This window comes from Rana temporaria, chromosome 6, assembly GCF_905171775.1.
Source record: "Rana temporaria chromosome 6, aRanTem1.1, whole genome shotgun sequence".
NCBI classification, from domain to species: domain Eukaryota; kingdom Metazoa; phylum Chordata; class Amphibia; order Anura; family Ranidae; genus Rana; species Rana temporaria.
Genome location: NC_053494.1, coordinates 14,223,387 through 14,245,048, shown reverse-complemented (window position 1 = coordinate 14,245,048; position 21,662 = coordinate 14,223,387). Strand labels below are relative to the sequence as shown.

At 47.1% G+C, this 21,662-nt stretch overlaps 1 protein-coding gene across 1 annotated transcript; it reads right to left on the bottom strand.

Annotated features, from left to right (window-relative positions):
* Nucleotides 1–10,028: 10,028 nt before the first annotated feature.
* On the bottom strand, nucleotides 10,029–20,401 carry LOC120944358. The gene is made up of 2 exons (XM_040358410.1): nucleotides 18,661–20,401; nucleotides 10,029–12,120 (listed from the first exon to the last, which is right to left on the bottom strand). Exons 1-2 carry the CDS (start codon nucleotides 20,225–20,227, stop codon nucleotides 10,496–10,498), a joined length of 3,192 nt encoding a protein of 1,063 aa, XP_040214344.1. The 5' UTR covers nucleotides 20,228–20,401; the 3' UTR covers nucleotides 10,029–10,495.
* Between the last annotated feature and the right edge of the window lie 1,261 nt (nucleotides 20,402–21,662).

The following is a 21,662-nucleotide window of genomic DNA, read 5'->3' as shown; positions in this document are numbered from 1 at the left end:
TATTGCGCGGTCATTTCTTTCCACTGATATTACTAATGGGGCACTATTTCTTCCACTGAGCCCAACGATAGAGCACAAATCTTTTTACTGACACCATTGATGGGGCACTATTTCTTCAATTGATATTATTGATGGGGCACTATTTCTTCCACTGATATTACTAATGGGGCACTATTTCTTCCATTGATATTATTGATGGGGCACTATTTCTTCCACTGATATTATTGATGGGGCACTATTTCTTCCACTAATATTATTGATGGGGCACTATTTCTTCCACTGATATTATTGATGGGGCACTATTTCTTCCACTAATATTATTGATGGGACACTATTTCTTCCATTGATATTATTGATGGGGCACTATTTCTTCCACTAATATTATTGATGGGGCACTATTTCTTCAATTGATATTATTGATGGGGCACTATTTCTTCCATTGATATTATTGATGGGGCACTATTTCTTCCACTAATATTATTGATGGGACACTATTTCTTCAATTGATATTATTGATGGGGCACTATTTCTTCCACTGATATTATTAATGGGACACTATTTCTTCCATTGATATTATTGATGGGACACTATTTCTTCCATTGATATTATTGATGGGGCACTATTTCTTCCACTGATATTATTGATGGGGCACTATTTCTTCCACTAATATTATTGATGGGATACTATTTCTTCCACTGATATTATTGATGGGGCACTATTTCTTCAATTGATATTATTGATGGGGCACTATTTCTTCCACTGATATTATTGATGGAGCACTATTTCTTCCATTGATATTATTGATGGGGCACTATTTCTTCCACTGATATTATTAATGGGGCACTGTTTCTTCCACTGAGCCCAATGATAGAGCACAATTTCTTCCACTGATACCATTGATGAGACACTATCACCCACTAAGTCCAATGAAGCACCGCTGATCCTAATGATGGGACACTATTCCTCTCACTCACCCAATGACGTAGTGCAATTTTTCCTACAGACACCATTTATGGGGGTACTATTTCTCCCACTGAGCCCAACGATGGGGCACAATTCCTCCCACCGACACCATTAATGGGGTACTATTTCTCCCACTGAGCCGAATGATGGCGCGCTATTCCTCTCACTAATATTAATGATGGGGCACTATTCCTCCCACTGAGCCCAACGATAGAGCACAAATCATCTTACTGACACCATTGATGGGGCACTATTTTTTCCACTAATATTATTGATGGGGCATTATTTTTTATAATTGATATTACTAATGGGGCACTATTCCTTCCACTGAGCCCAATGACAGAGTACAATTTCTTCCACTGACACCATTGATGAGACACTATTTCCCAGTAAGTCCAATGAAGCAGCGCTGATCCTAATGATGGGACACTATTCCTCCCACTCACCCAATGATGGAGCACACTTTTTCCTACTGACACAATTGATAGGGCACTATTCCCCCCACTGAGCCCAACGATGGGGCACAATTTCTCCTACTGACGCAATTGATAGGGCACCATTCCCCCCGCTGAGCCCAATAATGGGGCACATTTCTCCCCACTGACACTAAACCAACAATGGGTAACATTTTACTCCCAACTCACCACTGAGCTGAGGGTGGTTTACTTTAATTTTTATTCCCACTATCCAAAGTCTAGTTGCTAAAGTCTGGAGAATAATGAATGATCCTCTGTTTAGAAAATTTAAGACCTCCAGTTATGTACACACTGGCCCGGATTCACGTAGAATGGCGTATCTTTGTGCGGGCGTAACGTATCCTATTTACGCTACACCTCCGCAACTTTGACAGGCAAGTGCCGTATTCTCAAACCAAAGTTGCGGCGGCGCAGCGTAAATAGGCCGGCGTAAGCCCGCCTAATTCAAATGTGGAAGATGTGGGCGTGTGTTATGTAAATTTAATGTGACCCCACGTAAATGACGCTTTTTACGAACGGCGCATGCGCCGTCCGTGACAGTATCCCAGTGCGCATGCTCCAAATTAACCCGCAAGAAGCCAATGCTTTTGACGTGAACGTAAATGACGCCCAGCCCTATTCGCGAACGACTTAAAATTTTCAAAATTCGACGCGGGAACGACGTCCATACTTAACATTGGTACGCCTCATCTACGCCTCATATAGCAGGTGTAACTTTACGGCGGGGAAAAAAGCCTAACGTAAACGGCGTATCTGTACTGCGTCGGCCGGGCGTACGTTCGTGAATTGGCGTATCTAGCTGATTTACATATTTCCAGGCGTAAATCAGCGTACACGCCCCTAGCGGCCAGCGTAAATATGCAGTTAAGGTACGACGGCGTAAGAGACTTACGCCGGTCGGATCTAATACAAATCTATGCGTAACTGATTCTAAGAATCAGGCGCATAGATACGACGGCTCGGACTCAGAGTTACGACGGCGTATCTGGAGATACGCCGGCGTAACTCGTACGTGAATCCGGGCCATTGTTTGTGTGTTGAGTAGCATTTTTACATATCTAATGCATTTTAAAGAAAACCTGTCCAGACAGAAATATAAAAATCTCCAAAAGCACCTTCCTTACCTTACAGCAGGGATAGGCAACCTCGGCCCTCCAGCTGTGGTGAAACTACAAGTCCCATGAGACATTGCAAGACCCTGACAATCACAGGCATGACTGCTGGAGGCAGAGGCATGATGGGATTTGTAGTTTCACTGCAGCTGGAGGGCCGAGGTTTAAAAAACAAGGTGCGCCAACTAAGTGCAGTATGTTAGAACTCATGGGAATTGTAGTTTCACCACAGCTGGAGGGCCGGTGTTGCCTACCCCTGACTTAAAGAGAAGGGATATTCTTTTAAAGACAGTGAGGTGTGCATGAAAAGAGAAAGAATCGTCTCTTCAGGATTTGAGAATTAGACTGTGTATGGCTCTATGCCAAACTGGAAAAGCTAGGTGGAGGCCTTTGATACCACCAGTCACTATCTTAAAGCGGGGGTTCACCCTATAAAAAAAAAAAAAAAATTTCCTCTAGCCATATAGCGCTGTGAAGAGCCGAGACCTACTCCGGCTGTCTTCGGGGAGCGTGACGTGCCAGAGCCGGCCGTCAATCACCTTCCGTCTGGATAGGAACGCCCATTCCCCGCGGGGAGTCGGAATCTTCAATATACGATTGCACTGTGAGTACCGGGCTTAAAAAATAAATACAGGCATACTGTAGCTCGCGCTACTATGCCTAATTTTATGCTCAAATGTTGTTATGGAGGGTGAACCACTGCTTTAAGCCAGCCATAGGCGGTTCGAATCTCGGCTACAGCAAGAACTAGCTGAGATTCGGACCATGTATGGGCAGGCTGAACGTACCCAAGTTGATTGATTGTTCTCTGATTGGGGCTGGCTTCTCCTGCCCCCCCCACCCCACCGGGTGGAGGCCTTTCCTACCACCTGTCACTATCTTAAAGCGGTAGTTCACCCCCCCCCCCGACACATTTTACCATCGAGACAGGCATTGTAGCGCGAGCTACAGTATGCCTGTCCCGATTTTTTTAACCCCGTACTCACCTTGTAGTCGTCCATCGTAGATTCCGGCTCCCGCGGGGAATGGGCGTGCCTATGGAGAGGGAGGATGATTGACGGCCGGCCCTGGCACGTCACTCTCCCCGAAGACAGCCGGAGTAGGTCTCGGCTCTTCACGGCGCCTGCGCACAGGCTATGCGCACGCGTCGTGAAGACCGAGCCTATTTCGGCTATTTCCGGAGAAGCGTGACGCGCCAGAGCCGGCCGTCAATCATCCTCCGTCTCCATAGGCACGCCCATTCCCCGGAATCTTCGATGGACGACTACAAGGTGAGTACGGCGGTAAAAAATTCGTGACAGGCATACTGTAGCTCGCGCTACAATGCCTGATTTTAAGGTAAAATAAAAAAAAAATGTTTTTTCCCGTCGATAGGGTGAACCCCCGCTTTAAAGGGGCTGTAAAGGTACAATTTTTTTCCCTAAATAGCTTCCTTTATCTTAGTGCAGTCCTCCTTCACTTACCTCATCCTTCCATTTTGCTTTTAAATGTCCTTATTTCTTCTGAGAAATCCTCACTTCCTGTTCTTCTGTCTGTAACTCCACACCGTAATGCAAGGCTTTCTCCCTGGTGTGGAGTGTCGTGCTCGCCCCCTCCCTTGGACTACGGAAGAGTCAGGACGCCCACAAACACACAGCTCCTTTATCTGCAACGTAGAGAGCGTCCTGACTCTCCTGTTGTCCAAGGGAAGGGGTGAGCACGACACTCCACACCAGGGAGAAAGCCTTGCATTACGGTGTGGAGTTACAGACAGAAGAACAGGAAGTGAGGATTTCTCAGAAGAAATAAGGACATTTAAAAGGAAAATGGAAGGATGAGGTAAGTGAAGGAGGACTGCACTAAGGGAAAGGAAGTATTTAGGGAAAAAAATTGTACCTTTATAACCTCTTTTAAGCCGGCCATAGATGGTTCGAATTTCGGCAGGTCCAGCAAGAACCAGCTGAGATTCGGACCATGTATGGGCAGGCTAAATGTACCCAAATTGATCGATTGATCAGCTTGGGTACAACCAGCCAGTTGGATTTTACATGCAATTATGTTATAACTGCTAGAAATGATCACTGTGTTCTCCCATTGGGGATGGCTCCTTCTGCCCCCCCCCCCCTGGGGAGAGCCCAATGGCCCTGTGGGAGGGATTTCCCCATCAACACAGCCAGTGTAGCAATTTTCTTTTGTAGCAGGAAAGCCATTTATAACAGATAAGGTACATAATGGACAGAGACAACAACTACTTTGCAGGCGTTGAGAATTAGACCGTCTACAAAGACATTTACAACAAATATACACCGAATATAATCCTTTCTTATTTTTTCAGTAATTTAAAAGCAATTCACACCTTCAGCCCTGTACTAGAGCTGTAAGAGTAATACCTGACCCAGACTTTCTGGGATTGGATTATGATAATTAGAACAGGGTGTCACACCTTCCAACAAAGAGAGCATAAAATAACCTGATAAAGTGTATATTATACTGTAATGTTCTAACCATTTCTGAAGGACGTTTACATCCAGGGGCGGACTGACCATTCGGGCACTGCCCGAGGGCCCCATGCCACTAGGGGGCCCCATCAGGGTTGCCAGCCTCAGTAAAACCAGGGACAGTATGTCAAAATCTGTGGGTTTTTTTTTTACATCTGTCCCTGAAATGTCCCTTACCGACATCCTTTTGGTCTAAAAATCCCGAGATTATAGCTGCCCCTCCTCTCCAGTACTTTTTCAATGTGTGTAAGTGTATTGTGTGTGTGTGTGTGTATATATATATATATATATATATATATGTATACTGTGTGGTCCCATAATCTATTGCCTGGGGGCCCCATAATATCCTATTGCCCAGGGGCCCCATAATATCCTATTGCCCAGGGGCCCCCATAATCTCCTATTGCCCAAGGGCCCCATAATCTCCTATTGCCCGGGGCCCCCATAGTCTCCTATTGCCCAAGGGCCCCATAATCTCCTATTGCCCGGGGCCCCCATAGTCTCCTATTGCCCGGGGCCCCCATAATCTCCTATTGCCCGGGGGCCCCATAATCTCCTGTTGCCCGGGGCCCCCATAATCTCCTATTGCCCGGGGCCCCCATAATCTCCTATTGCCCGGGGCCCCCATAATCTCCTATTGCCCGGGGCCCCCATAGTCTCCTATTGCCCGGGGCCCCCATAATCTCCTATTGCCCGGGGGCCCCATAATCTCCTATTGCCCGGGGGCCCCTATAGTCTCCTATTGCCCGGGGCCCCCATAATCTCCTATTGTCCGGGGGCCCCATAATCTCCTATTGCCCGGGGCCCCCATAATCTCCTATTGCCCGGGGGCCCCCATAATCTCCTGTTGCCCAGGGCCCCCATAGTCTCCTATTGCCCGGGGCCCCCATAGTCTCCTATTGCCCGGGGCCCCCATAGTCTCCTATTGCCCGGGGGCCCCATAATCTCCTATTGCCCGGGGCCCCTATAGTCTCCTATTGCCCGGGGCCCCCATAATCTCCTATTGCCCGGGGCCCCCATAATCTCCTATTGCCCGGGGCCCCCATAATCTCCTATTGCCCGGGGCCCCCATAATCTCCTATTGCCCGTGGGCCCCACAATCTCCTATTGCCCGGGGGCCCTATGAGTTGTCAGTCCGCCCCTGTTTACATCTTCTGATATGTGATTGAATATCGCCAACGGAACTAATTCTGGTCATACCTGGTTCGGGGTTCAGCCAGTTTAGCAGGGACCAGCCAAACTTCAATCCATGTATGGCAACTGTGGATAAACGTAAGTCGATCTGCTGATCGATTTCTGTTCAGCCACCCTGTTGGAAATTTGTCACTGGACCGGCACCACAGGCAATAGACTGCAGTTCTGATCTGTGTATTTTGATGGTGGAGAAGTCTACCCCGCTTTAAGAGTACAAAGACACAGCGGGGAGAATTCCTCCATCCACACCGAAAGTGCGAACGAGGGAATTGGGTCCGTTTTTTTTTTTTAATTAAACCGCTAGTTGAATGACAAACACAAACTCATCAATGGCCAGCCTAAGACAGCAAAACATAACCTAATATGTGTTCTAGCCATTCCTTAAAGTGCTTGTAAACCCTTACAGACCACTTTAACCTACAGGTAAGCCTAGATTAAGTCTTACCTGTAGGTGCAACAAATATCTCCTTAAAGGGGTTGTAAAGGTAAAAAATTTTTTTCCCTAAATAGCTTCCTTTACATATAAAATATAAAAATCTCCAAAAGCACCTTCCTTACCTTACAGCAGGGATAGGCAACCTCGGCCCTCCAGCTGTGGTGAAACTACAAGTCCCATGAGACATTGCAAGATCCTGACAATCACAGGCATGACTGCTGGAGGCAGAGGCATGATGGGATTTATAGTTTCACCACAGCTGGAGGGCCGAGGTTTAAAAAACAAGGTGCGCCAACTAAGTGCAGTATGTTAGAACTCATGGGAATTGTAGTTTCACCACAGCTGGAGGGCCGATGTTGCCTACACCTGCCTTAAAGAGAAGGGATATTCTTTTAAAGACAGTGAGGTGTGCATGAAAAGAGAAAGAATCGTCTCTTCAGGATATGAGAATTAGACCGTGTATGGCTCTATGCCAAACTGGAAAAGCTAGGTGGAGGCCTTTGATACCACCTGTCACTATCTTAAGCCGGCCATAGGCGGTTCGAATTTCGGCTACAGCAAGAACCAGCTGAGATTCGGACCATGTATGGGCAGGCTGAACGTACCAAAGCCTTTGATACCACCTGTCAATATCTTAAAGGGGTTGTAAAGGTAAAACAAATTTTTCCTAAATAGCTTCCTTTACCTTAGTGCCGTCCTCCTTCACTTACCTCATCCTTCCATTTTGCTTTTAAATGTCCTTATTTCTTCTGAGAAATCCTCACTTCCTGTTCTTCTGTCTGTAACTCCACACAGTAATGCGAGGCTTTCTCCCTGGTGTGCAGAAAGCCTCTTGAGGGGGCGAGCAGGAGTGTCAGGAAGCTCTCTACTTTGCAGATAGAGAAAGGAGCTGTGTGTTAGTGGGCATCCTGACACTCCTGCTCGCCCCCTTCCCCCTGAAGAGGCTTTCTCCACACCAGGGAGAAAGCCTTGCATTACTGTGTGGAGTTACAGACAGAAGAACAGGAAGTGAGGATTTCTCAGAAGAAATAAGGACATTTAAAAGCAAAATGGAAGGATGAGGTAAGTGAAGGAGGACTGCACTAAGGTAAAGGAAGATATTTAGGGAATTTTGTTTTTTACCTTTACAACCCCTTTAACCTACACGGTTAAGGAGATATTTCCAAGAAAGACGGCACCGATCTGTACGGTAGACAACGTCGCGCAGGCGCACTGAGTGTGCCGCTACTAACGGCATCATGCCGTTAGTGGCTGCTACCGCGCGCATGCGCGGGAGTGACGTCATCGCTGCTCTGGCCAGTCACAGCGCCGGAGCAGCGATACCCAGAAGTCACTCCTGACGGAGTGACGGAGGGTGTGTCTGAGGACCGCTGCGGGGGCTTCGTTCTCAGGTAAGTATTTCAAAATGAGCTAGTATGCTATGCATACTAGCTCCTAATGCCTTTGTCTTGCATTTTTTTTTTTTTAATATAGAGTTTACTTTCTTTTTAAAGCGGAGTTCTGCCCCCAAATCTTTTTTTTTTAAAGTCAGCAGCTACAAATAGCTGCTGACTTTTAAAATAAGAACACTTACCTGTCCAGGGAGCCCGCAATGTCGGCACCCAAAGCCAATCTGTCCCTCGGCTCTCGGGTGCAGGCACCGCCATCTTCAGTAAGGGAAGCCTTGCGGCCTCACTTCCTGGTTCCCTACTGCGTATGTGCAATCCCACTGGTCCCTGCTGTCTTCTGGGTATCTCCCAGAAGATAGCGGGGGGGGGGGGAGAGGAGGGGCCGGAAATGGCGCAGATCAAAGAGCAAATACCTGGATTAAACAGGTATCTGATCCTCCCGCCCCCCTGAAAGGTGCCAAATGTGACACCTGAGTGGGGGGGAGGAATACAAAAAGTGGAAGTTCCATTTTTGAGTGCAACTCCGCTTTAAGTTATCAAAAAAAAAGGATTGCTAGAGATACAATTTAACTGAAATATGTGTCACCTTCCAACATTGCTTTTAGGCAACCCATCACTTTAGAGCAGGGGTGGCAAACACAAGGCCCGCGGACCGAATCCGGCCCGCCAGACCTTGCCATGTGGCCCGCGCATCCGTGATCCGAACGGGTCGATCCGCGGAGCGCACCGTTGCCTCGGTCTTAGGAAAGGCCGTGGCTTCGGCCTAGCGGTCGGCCATCTTGGTACACCCGGCGGCATCGGCTGCCTAGGTCCCACCATCTGGAGCCTGCAGCTCCTATGATTGACGTCCCGGGGATCCAATCCCCGGACCGCGGGACGTCCATCATAGGCCCCGCAGACTCCACAAGGCGGCAATTACAAGCCTCCTCCGGTCCATACCATGCACTGCAAAGATCCTAGCTCGGGCGGGGGGCTCTCCTCTCCTTTCTGGCTGGCTGCATGTCAGGTAGGTGAAGTCAGTGTATGTCAGGTAGGTGAAGTCAGTGTATGTCAGGTAGGTGAAGTCAGTGTATGTCAGGTAGGTGAGGTCAGTGTATGTCAGGTAGGTCCATGTATGTTAGGTAGGTCAGTGCATGTCAGGTAGGTGCATGTGTGTCAGGTAGGTGAGGTCAGTGTATGTCAGGTAGGTGAGGTCAGTGTATGTCAGGTAGGTGAGGTCAGTGTATGTCAGGTAGGTCCATGTAGGTCAGTGTATGTCAGGTAGGTCAGTGTATGTCAGGTAGGTCCATGTATGTCAGGTAGGTCCATGTATGTCAGGTAGGTGAAGTCAGTGTATGTCAGGTAGGTGAGGTCAGTGTATGTCAGGTAGGTCCATGTAGGTCCATGTATGTCAGGTAGGTCCATGTATGTCAGTGTATGTCAGGTAGGTCAGTGTATGTCAGGTAGGTGAAGTCAGTGTATGTCAGGTAGGGATATGTATGTCAGGAAGGTGAAGTCAGTGTATGTCAGGTAGGTCCATGTATGTCAGGTAGGTCCATGTATGTCAGGTAGGTCCATGTATGTCAGGTAGGTGAGGTCAGTATGTCAGGTAGGTGAAGTCTATGTATGTCAGGTAGGTCCATGTATGTCAGGTAGGTCAGTGTATGTCAGGTAGGTCCATGTATGTCAGGTAGGTGAAGTCTATGTATGTCAGGTAGGTCCATGTATGTCAGGTAGGTGAAGTCATTGTGTATGTGAGGTAGGTCCATGCATGTCAGGTAGCCCATCCCATCCTATCCCACCCCACCATACCCCATCCCATCTCATTCCATCCCATAATAAATAGCGGACACACAGTCTTATAGATACAACCGGCCCTTTGAGGGCAACCATACTGCTAATGCGGCCCCCGATGAATTTGAGTTTGCCACCCCTGCTTTATAGAACATAGAATGGTAACATTGTAATGAGACAAACACCTCTAAGCAGAAAGGTTTATTGGCAGAAGAATCAGCAAACAAAATATCGATACAAAAAGGAAGCACACAGAGCATTTATAATCATTGAAACAATATTATTCAAATATAAAAGGATTATAAAATACAAAAACAAAGGGAATATGGTCAATGCTTAATTGTCTTAACCAGGATAATGATGAAAGTGTCTCTACAGCCCACAACTTTCTTTTTTGTGTGTTAGTTTATGATGGAGTGGGCGAATGTAAAATATTGATTTTTACAAGTTTTACATTGGCTAGGCTGGCTCGTGTGTGTACACGGCATTAGACTAAGGCTAAAACTAAATCAACATTTGCTGCCAAAATGAACACTGTTTCCTACTCTATCCAAACCTGGAAGAAAAAAAACGTTGGGCTCGGTCTACATACAATTTCAATAAAGTTAATAATAAAAATGATATGAATATATTTAAATGCAATTAAAAATGTGACTTTTTAAGTCTATTATAGAAATTACTTAATAATTCTGATGGAGCCTTTTGGAAAGACGTAGAAAGCGGCATGGAGGGGTTCGGTGAAGGTGGTGGTGAAGGTGTGGAGGTGTCTGATGGGGTCACACAGCTGGTAGAAGGACAGGTGGCCAGCCTCGTACTCCAGATAGATCCCGACGGTCTTGATTAAAGACTTGGACTCTACGTTGGTAGAAACGTTCTTGTGCCGGACTTGAATTCCGGAGGTTCTTTGAATCAGACTCCATGATTTGTCATTGCAGCCAATAAAAGACGTGTCTCCCGCAATCTTCCTCTCCATGCTTTCGGAGGCGACCCCGATCAGCCATTCCTCAGCTTCACTCACATCCACCTCCCAGTAATGTGTCCCGGATGCAAAGTTTTGGACACTCAACACCTGGCAGCATTTAAACCTTTTAGGGCCATCCGGCCTGTTGACCCCGATGTCGGTATGAGAGACCCTCTTGCGTTTTTTCGATAATATCAGGTTGTCATGAGCCGTATTTATGTCCAATACAATATCGGATTTCTCCAACACTGAAAAGTTTCTTTTGGCCATCATATCCTTCAGATTGTGAGTAAAGTTGCATAGTCCTCTTTGTAACATCTGTGAGATGGTTCCCTCGGTTATACATCCAGCATTGGCGGCATCATTTGACGTTTCCCCAATCCCGGGAACAAGGTCCTCCCTGTTCGGTGCTTTCTTCAAGACAGTTAAGGGATCGTCAATATTGCACAGTTCTTTCATTTGATTGATTTTCTTGGAAAGTTCGTCCTTCTGTTCCTCCAACTTCTGGATCAGAGAAGAGACGGCGTGCGAGATCTGCTTCTTCTGCCGGCACGTTTCCAGCAGGACTCGCTTCTCCACATCCTCCAGTTGTTTCCTGATTTCCCGAAACATCTCAGTGACTCGCCTGACCACAGCAATTGTTTTTCCGTTCTCTTCTGTCCTGTGATTTTCCAGAGTTTGGATCCTCCTCTGGATCTCCTCTTTTTCCAAGTCCAACACATTTGTAGATGTTCTCAAATTCTCCTTTATCTTCTCAGAAGCCTCGTTCAGAAGGTCCACCTGGTGTCCTCTGTGGTCTCCGGCCACCCAGCAGGACATACAGATACAGGCGCTGTCCTCTGTGCAGTAATATTTCAGGATCTCCTGGTGTATGGAACATTTTCTCTCTCCAAATGATGTGGTGGGTTCAATTAAAAGGTGATGCACCGACTTGCTGTGGTTGCTCAAGTGCTTATCACAAAAGGAGGCCTCACAGTGGAGACACGATTTAGAGGCCGGTGTAGGAGAATCGCAGTACGTACACAAGACCTCTTTTTCCTCCTGGTTGGTGGATCTGAAACACTCAACGATGTTGCACAGCTTCCGGTTCTTCTCCAGCGGAGGGCGCTCTTTATACTGCTCTCTGCACTCCGGGCAGAAATACTCTCCAGAATCCTTCTGAGTATCCAGCACGGTCACAATACAGTCCCGGCAGAAGTTGTGTCCACATTTCAGCGATATGGGCTCCGTATAAAGGCTCAGGCAGATGGAGCAGTTCAGCTCCTCTTTCAGGTCAGCAGATGCCATTGTAGAGATGAAAATGTTCCTGTGAGAAGGACATTCACTTGTGAGAGAACTTCATTGGTCATCAGTCATATACCTTGGTGAGGAAAAAGTTTCTTTGGAAGCTTTGTTATGTAAAATGAGATCTGATTACCTTGTAAAGTGAGATCCACCCTCTTCTAGTAACCCTTTATCTGCTGAAGACTGATATTTGTATACCTTGCTAGCCATTCCAGACCAGGCCTTTTTTATAATATGTAACAATCAGTATTTTTTGTTTACTTAATGGTTTTTCCGTTTCAGGTTTTTGCACCACCACGGAATATAAAAAAGAACATCATAATTTTTTTTTAAAGAAAATTACTTAGAACCCCAAAACATTGTGTGTGTATATATATATATCCACTTGAGGCCCAGAGGACGTCCTGGGCTTTGTGGGGCTTTGTGGTGATATAGTTGAGTGATGGGTGCAGCTACAGGCATTGTTTAGATATCGGAATTTTCAGCCGGTGATTCCCTGCACCATAGGAATGATCATAGCAGCTGTTCCACCGCTTAATCGTTCCTACGGGCAGGGCCGTCTAAATAGCATCATGGGCCCCTGGGCAAAGTAATGCTCTGTGGCCCCTACAATGGAGACAGTGCAGGTAAACAGAAATCAAGAAGGTAGGGGTCAGAGTGCTGGGGGGATATCTGGGGTGTAGAGGGGTCATAATGCTGGGGGGATATCTGGGATGTAGAGGGGTCAGAGTGCTGGGGGGTTATCTGGGGTGTAGAGGGGTCAGATTGCTGGGGGATATCTGGGATGTAGAGGGGTCAGAGTGCTGGGGGGATATGTGGGGTGTAGAGGGGTCAGAGTGCTGGGGGGATATCTGGGATGTAGAGGGGTCAGAGTGCTGGGGGGATATCTGGGGTGTAGAGGGGTCAGAGTGCTGGGGGGGTATCTGGGGTGTAGAGGGGTCAGAGTGCTGGGGGGTTATCTGGGGTGTAGAGGGGTCAGAGTGCTGGGGGGATATCTGGGGTGTAGAAGGATCAGAGTGCTGGGGGGATATCTGGGGTGTAGAGGGGTCAGAGTACTGGGGGGGAAATCTGGGGTGTAGAGGGGTCAGAGTGCTGGGGGGATATCTGGGGTGTAGAGGGGTCAGAGTGCTGGGGGGATATCTGGGGTGTAGAGGGGTCAGAGTGCTGGGGGGATATCTGGGGTGTAGAGGGGTCAGAGTGCTGGGGGATATCTGGGGTGTAGAGGGGTCAGAGTGCTGGGGGGGATATCTGGGGTGTAGAGGGGTCAGAGTGCTGGGGGATATATGGGATGTAGAGGGGTCAGAGTGCTGGGGGATATCTGGGATGTAGAGGGGTCAGAGTGCTGGGGGGGATATCTGGGGTGTAGAGGAGTCAGAGTGCTGGGGGGATATCTGGGGTGTAGAGGGGTCAGAGTGCTGCCCCTCTACATCTATGATGTAGAGGGGTAGCCTGGGCTCAAGGTCCAGCTGCTTTGGGGAAAGGGCAGGGGCCCCCCATGCAGCTGGGGCCCCTGGGCAGTGCCCAGGTGTGCCCTCTCATTAAGACAGCCCTGCCTACGGCTGCGAAAGGGGATGTGCGTTTTTATACTTTTGCTTAATTTGCCACTTGCACAATATTTTGCACTTTGCACCTATTATCATTGCTTTTATGCTTGTGCATTTTTATACTCACTGCTTTTATGCGTTTTTATACGTTTGCATATAATTTTATCAACAGCTCAGTATTGTTCTACATATTTTTGGTAAAAAAAAACGCAATAAGCGTATATTGATTGGTTTGCACAAAAGTTATAGCGTCTACAAAATAGGGGATAGTTTTATGGCATTTTTATTATAATTTTTTTAAATTGTAATGGCGGCGATCAGCGATTTTTTATTTTATCGTGACTGCGATATTGCGGGGGACACATCGGACACTTTTGACACTATTTTGGGACCATTGTCATTTATACAGCGATCAGTGCTATAAAAATGCACCGATTACTGTGTAAATGACACTGGCAGGGAAGGGGTTAAACACTAGGGGGACGGGGAAGAGGTTAAGTGTGTCCTAGGGAGTGATTCTAACTGTGGGGGGGTTGGGCTACAAGTGACACGACACTGATCACTGTTCCCGATGATAGGGAGCAGTAGATCAGTGTTCTGTCACTAGGCAGAACAGGGAAATGCCTTGTTTACAAAGGCATCTCCGCGTTCTGCCGCTTCGTGACACAATCGCGTGACAGAGGCGGACCAGGGCTGTCTTAATGAGAGGGCACACCTGGGCACTGCCCAGGGGCAACAGCTGCACAGGAGGCCCCTGTTTTTCCCCAAAGCAGCTTTGCCCAGGGGCCCATGATGCTATTAAGATGGCCCTGAGGCGGACATCTAGTCCACAGGTCCCGCAGGCACGGTCACAGAGTTAGGCGGCAGATTCAAAGCAACGTACCTGTACGTATATATCTACGTTAGTGCCGGTTCACACTACCGCGACTTTGGATCCGACTTGTGTCGCGCGACATGAGAAATTCCATTGAAGTGAATGAGAGCCGTCTTAATGCACACTACTGTCACTCCGACTTCAGAAAACATTCCTGTACTACTTCAAGGCGACTTCTAGCCAACTTGTACCCATTGATTTCAATGGGAGTTGCCTCCAAAGTCAGATCTCTGTCTTAACTGAAGCAATTTTACAGGAAGAGAAAATAGTTTACCCAGGCAAACCCCTCCCTCCCACAGAGCTGATTATTCTGTGATTGGCCACAGCCAAAGTCGCCTGTCCTGGAAGCAACTTTAAGTCGCGTTGTAAGTAGCTCCAAGTCGCGCTAATGTCGCGCTGAAGTTGCCTTGCAAAGTCGCGCTTTAAGTCGCCCCTGTGTGAACCGGAACTTAGGCAGTCGGCAAGTGGTTAAAAGTTTTCGAATTCGAATTTTGTCTGAATTGTTTTTTTCGTTATTTTGGATTCATTTAAATTTTACTGCATTCTAATTTGGAAATTCGAATACATCCGAATTTCCAAAAAGGCGAAAATTCCTTCGAATTTTCATTCGGGACGAAACGAACCGCACATGTCTAAGGTGAACCCAGCCTTACTGCTACCTATAAAGCAGAAAAATAAGTCCTAACAATTCCTTAACGAAAATAAATATTTGCCAGTGATACACTTTTACTTAACCACTTAAGCCCCAAGCCTGTTTTTCAGACTCAGTGGCCCAGATTCTCGTAGGAGTTACGCCGGCGTATCTCCAGATACACCGTCGTCACTCTGAGTTTGAGGGTTTGCGCAAAAGTTATAGCGTTTACAAAATAGGGGATAGTTTTATGACATTTTTATTAATATTTTTTTTTTACTAGTAATGGCGGCGATCAGCGATTTTTTTTTCCGGTACTGCGACATTATGGCGGACACTTTTGACACATTTTTGGGACCATTGGCATTTTTATAGCGATCAGTGCTATAAAAATGCATTGGATTACTATAAAAATGCCACTGGCAGGGAAGGGGTTAACACTAGGGGGCGGGGAAGGGGTTAAGTATGTTCACTGGGTGTGTTCTAACTGTAGGGGATGGGACTGACTAGGGGAAATGACTGATCTCTGTTCATACATTGTATGAACAGAAGATTAGCATTTCTCCCCCTGACAGGACACACAGCTCCCGGTCCTCGCTCTGTAACGAGCGATCGCAGGTGCCCGCCGGGCACGCGCATCGGGATCAGGGATGAGCGGGAGGCGCACGCGCCCCTAGTGGCCACTTCGCGAGGTGACGTATAGCTACGGACTCTCGCGCAGGGGAGCCGACCTGCCGCCGTATAACTGCGGCGGCTGGTCGGCAAGTAGTTAAAGCGGGAGTTCACCCGAAAACATTTTTTTAACATTAGATTGAGGCTCATTTTGTCTAGGGGAATCGGGTGTTTTTTTTTTAAATCGAAGCAGTACTTACCGTTTTAGAGAGCGATCTTCTCCACCGCTTCCGGGTATGGGCTGCGGGACTGGGCGTTCCTTCTTGATTGACAGGCTTCCGACAGGCTTCCGACGGTCGCATCTATCGCGTCACGATTTTCCGAAAGTAGCCGAACGTCGGTGCGCAGGCGCCGTATAGAGCCGCACCGACGTTCGACTTCTTTCGGCTACTCGTGACGCGATGTATGCGACCGTCGGAAGCCTGTCAATCAAATAGGAACGCCCAGTCCCGAAGACCATACCCGGAAGCGGCAGAGAAGATCGCTCTCTAAAACGGTAAGTACTACTTCGATTTTAAAAAAACTACCCGATACCCCTTCACAAAATGAGCCTCAATCTAATGTTAAAAATTAACTTTTCAGGGTGAACCTCCACTTTAAGACGTATGGGCGGAAGTGATGTTTCAACATCGCTTCCGCCCCCTGCTATGGTTTGGAAACGGGGGGGAGCCATCTTGCCCTCACTCGTATCCATGCCACAGAGGGAGAAGGACCCGGTCGCCTCCGCCGCTACCGCGGGCTCCGGTAAGCGGCGAAGGTCGCGGGAGAGCGGTGGGAGGGGGGCCAATAACGGTGATCTCTTGCGGCGAATCCGCCGCGGAGACCACCGTTATCGTTTACAGCACCGCCGCCTGAAGAGGTGGACATCTCGGTTGTGGCAGCAGCTGCTGCCGTTACCGAGATATCCCTCTTCAGAAAGAGGACGTATATAGTCGGCGGGGCTATCACTTCCAATATTGCTCATTGCTTTCAGATTCTAGGAGGCCGGCTACATTGTATAAGAATATCCAATGGTAACATTGTACAGATAACGAGACAATCAGCGTTTTTCAGAAAGCAGAAAGCTTTATTGACAGAAGGATCAGCATTTGTAGACAATTCTGATACAAAGAGGAAGCACACAGAGCATTCATAATCATTGGTAACAGTGTAGTACAAAAACTAACAAGATCATAAAATACCAAATAAAGGAAACATACGATTTTTAATTGTTTTGCCAACACCTAATTTTCATCACTATGATATAAAATAAACTTTTTTTTTTCAATGAAGTATAGAAGAGTTAAACATAACAAAATTTAAATAATGCTACATTTTATCTTTAGAGAAAAAGGTTTTCGATGTTTTTGATTGAATAGAGAAAGGTAAAACACCTGTCAATTTATCATTTTTAAATACTCCGTTCCCGAGCCTTTCCGAGGTTTGCAGAGGTGTCCTCGGACCTTTCCGGCGATTCCGAGGCCCCCACCTCTGGCCACATGCGGTATTGCATGCCATTGAAGTCAATGCGGAACAAATTATTTTCGTTTCCATTGACTTCAATGGGGAAACTCGCTTTGATATGCGAGTGCTTTGGATTACGAGCATTCTCCTGGAACGGATTACGCTCGTAATCCGAGGTTCCACTGTATTGGATTTTTCACTCCAGCAGTATATAATAAGTTTGGAAATTGTAGAGAAATGTTAACTAATGCATTACAATTTAATTACCCCTATTAGATTGTAGACGACTAAAATTTGTTTTAGTAGACTAAAATGTACTGGAGATTTAGTCGACTAAATACGACTAAAACTAAAACAATTGCAGAAGACTAAAATGGGACTAAAACTAAAATGCCATTTTAGTCCTAAGACTAAGACTAATGCAGCCTACACACGATCGGATTTTCCGTCGGAAAAACCTTGGATGGTTATTCCAACGGAATTCCGTTCAAGCTCGGCTTGCATACACACGGTCACACAAAAGTTCTCTGAACTTTCTTCCGCCAAGAAGGCGGTGACGTACAACACTACGACGAGCCGAGAAAATGAAGTTCAATGCTTCTGAGCATGCATCGAATTGTTTCCGAGCATGCGTCGGAATTTTGAGCGTCAGAATTGCTACAGACGATCGGAATTTCCGATAGGATTTTTTTTCCGGCGGAAAATTTGAGAACCAGCTCTCAAATTTTTGTTGGCGGAAATTCCGACAGGAAAAGTTCGATGGAGCCTACAGGCGGTCGGAATTTTCCGACCAAAAGCTCACATCGGACTTTTCTTGTCGGAAAAGCCGATCGCGTGTACGCGGCATAAAACTTAATCGAAATTTGCTGCCAAAATTAACACTGGCTAAAACACAGAAAGCAACGGCATTTGATGGGTACTAATCCTTTCCTACTCAAAAAGAAAAAAAAGTTAGGATTATAAATAGATTTTAAAGAAAAAAATAAAATAAAAATGATAGTAATATATGCAAAAATAAACGGAATTGTACATTTTACCTCTATTATAGTATTTAAGTTATAATTCTGATGGAAGTATTTGGAAACGTGTATAAAGCGGCATAGAGGGGTCGGGTAAAGGTGTGGAGGAGTCCTCGAGCCTTTCCGGCTGTTTGCGAGGCTCTCCGGCGCCCCCCCTCGCCTCTGGCCACATGCGGTATTGCATGCCATTGAAGTCAACGCGGAACAAATTATTTTCATTTCCATTGACTTCAATGGGGAAACTCGCTTTGATATGCAAGTACTTTGGATTACGAGCATTCTCCTGGAACGGGTTATGCTCGTAATCCAAGGTTACACTGTAAATACATTTTGTATTAAAAAAAAAACATTTTATAATAATATATGCAAAAACAAACGGAATTGTACATTTTACCTCTATTATAGTATTTAAGTTATAATTCTGATGGAAGTATTTGGAAACATGTAGAAAGCGGCATAGAGGGGTCCAGTGAAGGTGGTGGAGAAGGTGTGGAGGTGTCTGATGGGGTCACACATCTGGTAGAAGGACAGATGGCCGGCCTCGTAGTCCAGATAAATCCCGATAATCTTTAGAAGAGATTTGGACTCGATATTTTCCGATGTGTCCCTGTGCCTGGCGTGAAGCCTTGAGCTTATTTGACTAAGAGCCCACGAATTGTCATTATATCCGATTATAAAGTCACGTCCTGCGATCTTCCTCTCTATGGTTTCGGTGGCCACCCCGATCAGCCATTCCTCCGCTTCGCTCACATCCACCTCCCAGTAATGTTCTCCAGAAGTAAAGCTTTGGAGACTCAACACCTGGCTGGATTTAAACCTGTTGGGTCCATCTGACCGGTTCTCTTCCATGGCGGTATAAGTGGCTACCGTCTGCTTCTTTGATATAAAAATGTTCTCGTGAGCTGTATTAATATCGAATAAAATATTGTCTTTCTCCATCACTGAAAATTGACTCTTTTTCATCAGATCCTTCAACTTTTTAGTAAATTTGTGAAGCTCTCGGTCTAGGATCTGCGAGATCATTTGCTCATTTATACACGGAGCATTTCTCGTATCTTTGGTTGAATCCTCTACCTCAGGACTAATGTCTTCTCCGTTCGGTGGCGTTTTCAAAACGATCAACGGATCTGGGAGCTTACACAGCTCTTTCATTTGGTTCATCTTCCTGGACAGCTTGTTTTGCTGCGTCTCCAACTGCTGGATCAGATCCGAGACCGACTGCGAGACCTGCTCCTTCTGTCTGGAGATCTCAGTCAGGACTCTCTCTTCTACGTCATCCAGATGTCTCCTGATGTCTCTAAACAGCTCCGTGACTCTCCCGGCGACAGCGATTTGTTTTCTGTCCTCTTGCGTCCGGTGACTTTCCAGATTCTCGATTCTCCTTGGGATCTCCCGTCTCCAAAAGTCCAACACAATAGTAGATTCCCTCAGATTCGCTTTCTTCTTCTCGGAGGCCTCATTCAGAAGCTCCACCTGGTGTCCTCGATGTTCTCCGGCCACCCAGCAGGACATACAGATACAGGCGCTGTCCTCTGTGCAGTAGTATTTCAGCACTTCTTGGTGTACGGAGCATTTTCTCTCTCCGAATGATGCGGTGGGTTTGGTTAAAATGTGATCTGGCGACTTGCTGTGGTTGCTTAGGTGCTTTTCGCAAAATGAGGCCTCGCATAACAGACATGTTTTTAAAGCCGCTGTAGGAAAATCGCAGTACGTGCACAAGACCTCCGTTTCCTCCTGGTGAGCGGATCGGAAACACTCCACGATGTTACACAACTTCCTGTTCTTCTCCAGGGTGGGATACTCCGTATAGCGCACTCGGCACTCCGGACAGGAATAAAGTCCAGACTCCTCCTGCGTATCCAGAGCCCTCACAATACAGTTCCAGCAGAAGCTGTGTCCACACTTCAGAGAGATGGGCTCCTTATACAGGTTCAGGCAGATGGAGCACTTCAGCTCGTCTCTTAGGTCAGCAGATGCCATTTGGAAGACGGACAACGAACTGGTGATAGAGCTTTGGGACTTCGGTCCTATACACTGGTGATGAAAGACTTGGGGGCTTTGGTATTATATTCTAGTGAGGAACCAGCAGGTTTGGATGCTTTGTTATGTAAAGTGAAGTCTTCTCTCTCAGAGAGACCCTCCCCAGTAACCCTTTCTCTGCTGAAGATAGATAGTCTTGTGCCATGTTAGTCATTGATTTCAAGTGTATTCTGGGAAATGCCCCCCAATATCTATGCGAGAAACTAAAAGCTCACAACACCAATAGCATTCTGCGATCCTCCAACCAAAATCTACTCCAGATACCCAAAGCCAGATTCAAGTCCAAAGGAGAACGAAGATTTGCGGTCCAAGGTCCCAGACTATGGAACGCTCTACCAACCACCATCCGATTGGAGGTAAACCACCTGGCCTTCAGGAGAAAGATCAAGACCCATCTCTTCTGAGGGCCCAGGGAATGGATACCAAGCGCCCAGAGGCGATTCAGTTCGCATGTGTTGCGCTATATACGTTTCTCACTCACTCACTCATTGATTATTGCAGAAAATGTGCCCTTGACTGGCTAACTTAGGCCCCTTTCACATTGAGGAGTTTTTCAGGCGGTACAGCGCTAAAAATAGCGCTGCTATCGCGCCTGAAAAACTCCTTCACTGCAGACTCAATGTGAAAGCCCGAGGGCTTTCACACTGAGGCGATGCGCTGGCGGGAGACAAAAAAATCTCCTGTCAGCAGCATCTTTGGAGCGGTGAGAGGAGCGGCATGTATACCGCTCCTTCACCGCTCCTTCCCATTGAAAACAATGGGAAACCGCGGCAATACCGCCCGCAATGCACCTCTATAGAGGCGCATTGCGGGCGGTATTAACTCTTTATCGGCCGCTAGCGGGGGTTCATACCGCACCGCTAGCGGCTGATACCCGCGGCAATTCCGGCGGTATAGCGCCGCTATTTTTAGCGGCGTTATACCGCCACCGCAGCTCCCGCCCCAGTCTGAAAGGGGCCTTGGGTATCACGCCCGGTATTAGGCCCGGTTCACATGCCAGACATCACATGTGATTCACAGAGCACTGCTGTTCACATCACATGCGATGTCTGTGCCATGCGGGTTCAGCCATACAGATAGTGTGACTGATATCGCAACCGCATTTGGTCCAAACACGCACAGGACACAGGAGGTCCTCTCATCCAAAGCAGAGGATGAGAGGACCTCCGTGATAGGCAGAACACTGAACAGAGGCTCTGCTGGGAAACTGAGTGTTCCGCCTATCGCGGAACAGGACGAGGAGACGGCGCGGCATTTGAACAATGGACGCCCGCAGTCTGACTGACTCTGCATCCGGCGTATAAGACGACCCCCCCGACTTTTGGGCGATATTTTTAAGTACAAAAGGTCATCTTATACGACGAAAAAAAATATG

Bases quoted from the DNA above. Each gene is read 5' to 3' on its own strand.
- LOC120944358 (XM_040358410.1), bottom strand. From the start codon at position 20,227: ATGGCATCTGCTGACCTAAGAGACGAGCTGAAGTGCTCCATCTGCCTG. The intron at 12,121-18,660 runs CTTAAATACTAT...CTGATGACCAAT, and splicing joins TACTTCCATCAGAATTATAA to GAAGTTCTCTCACAAGTGAA.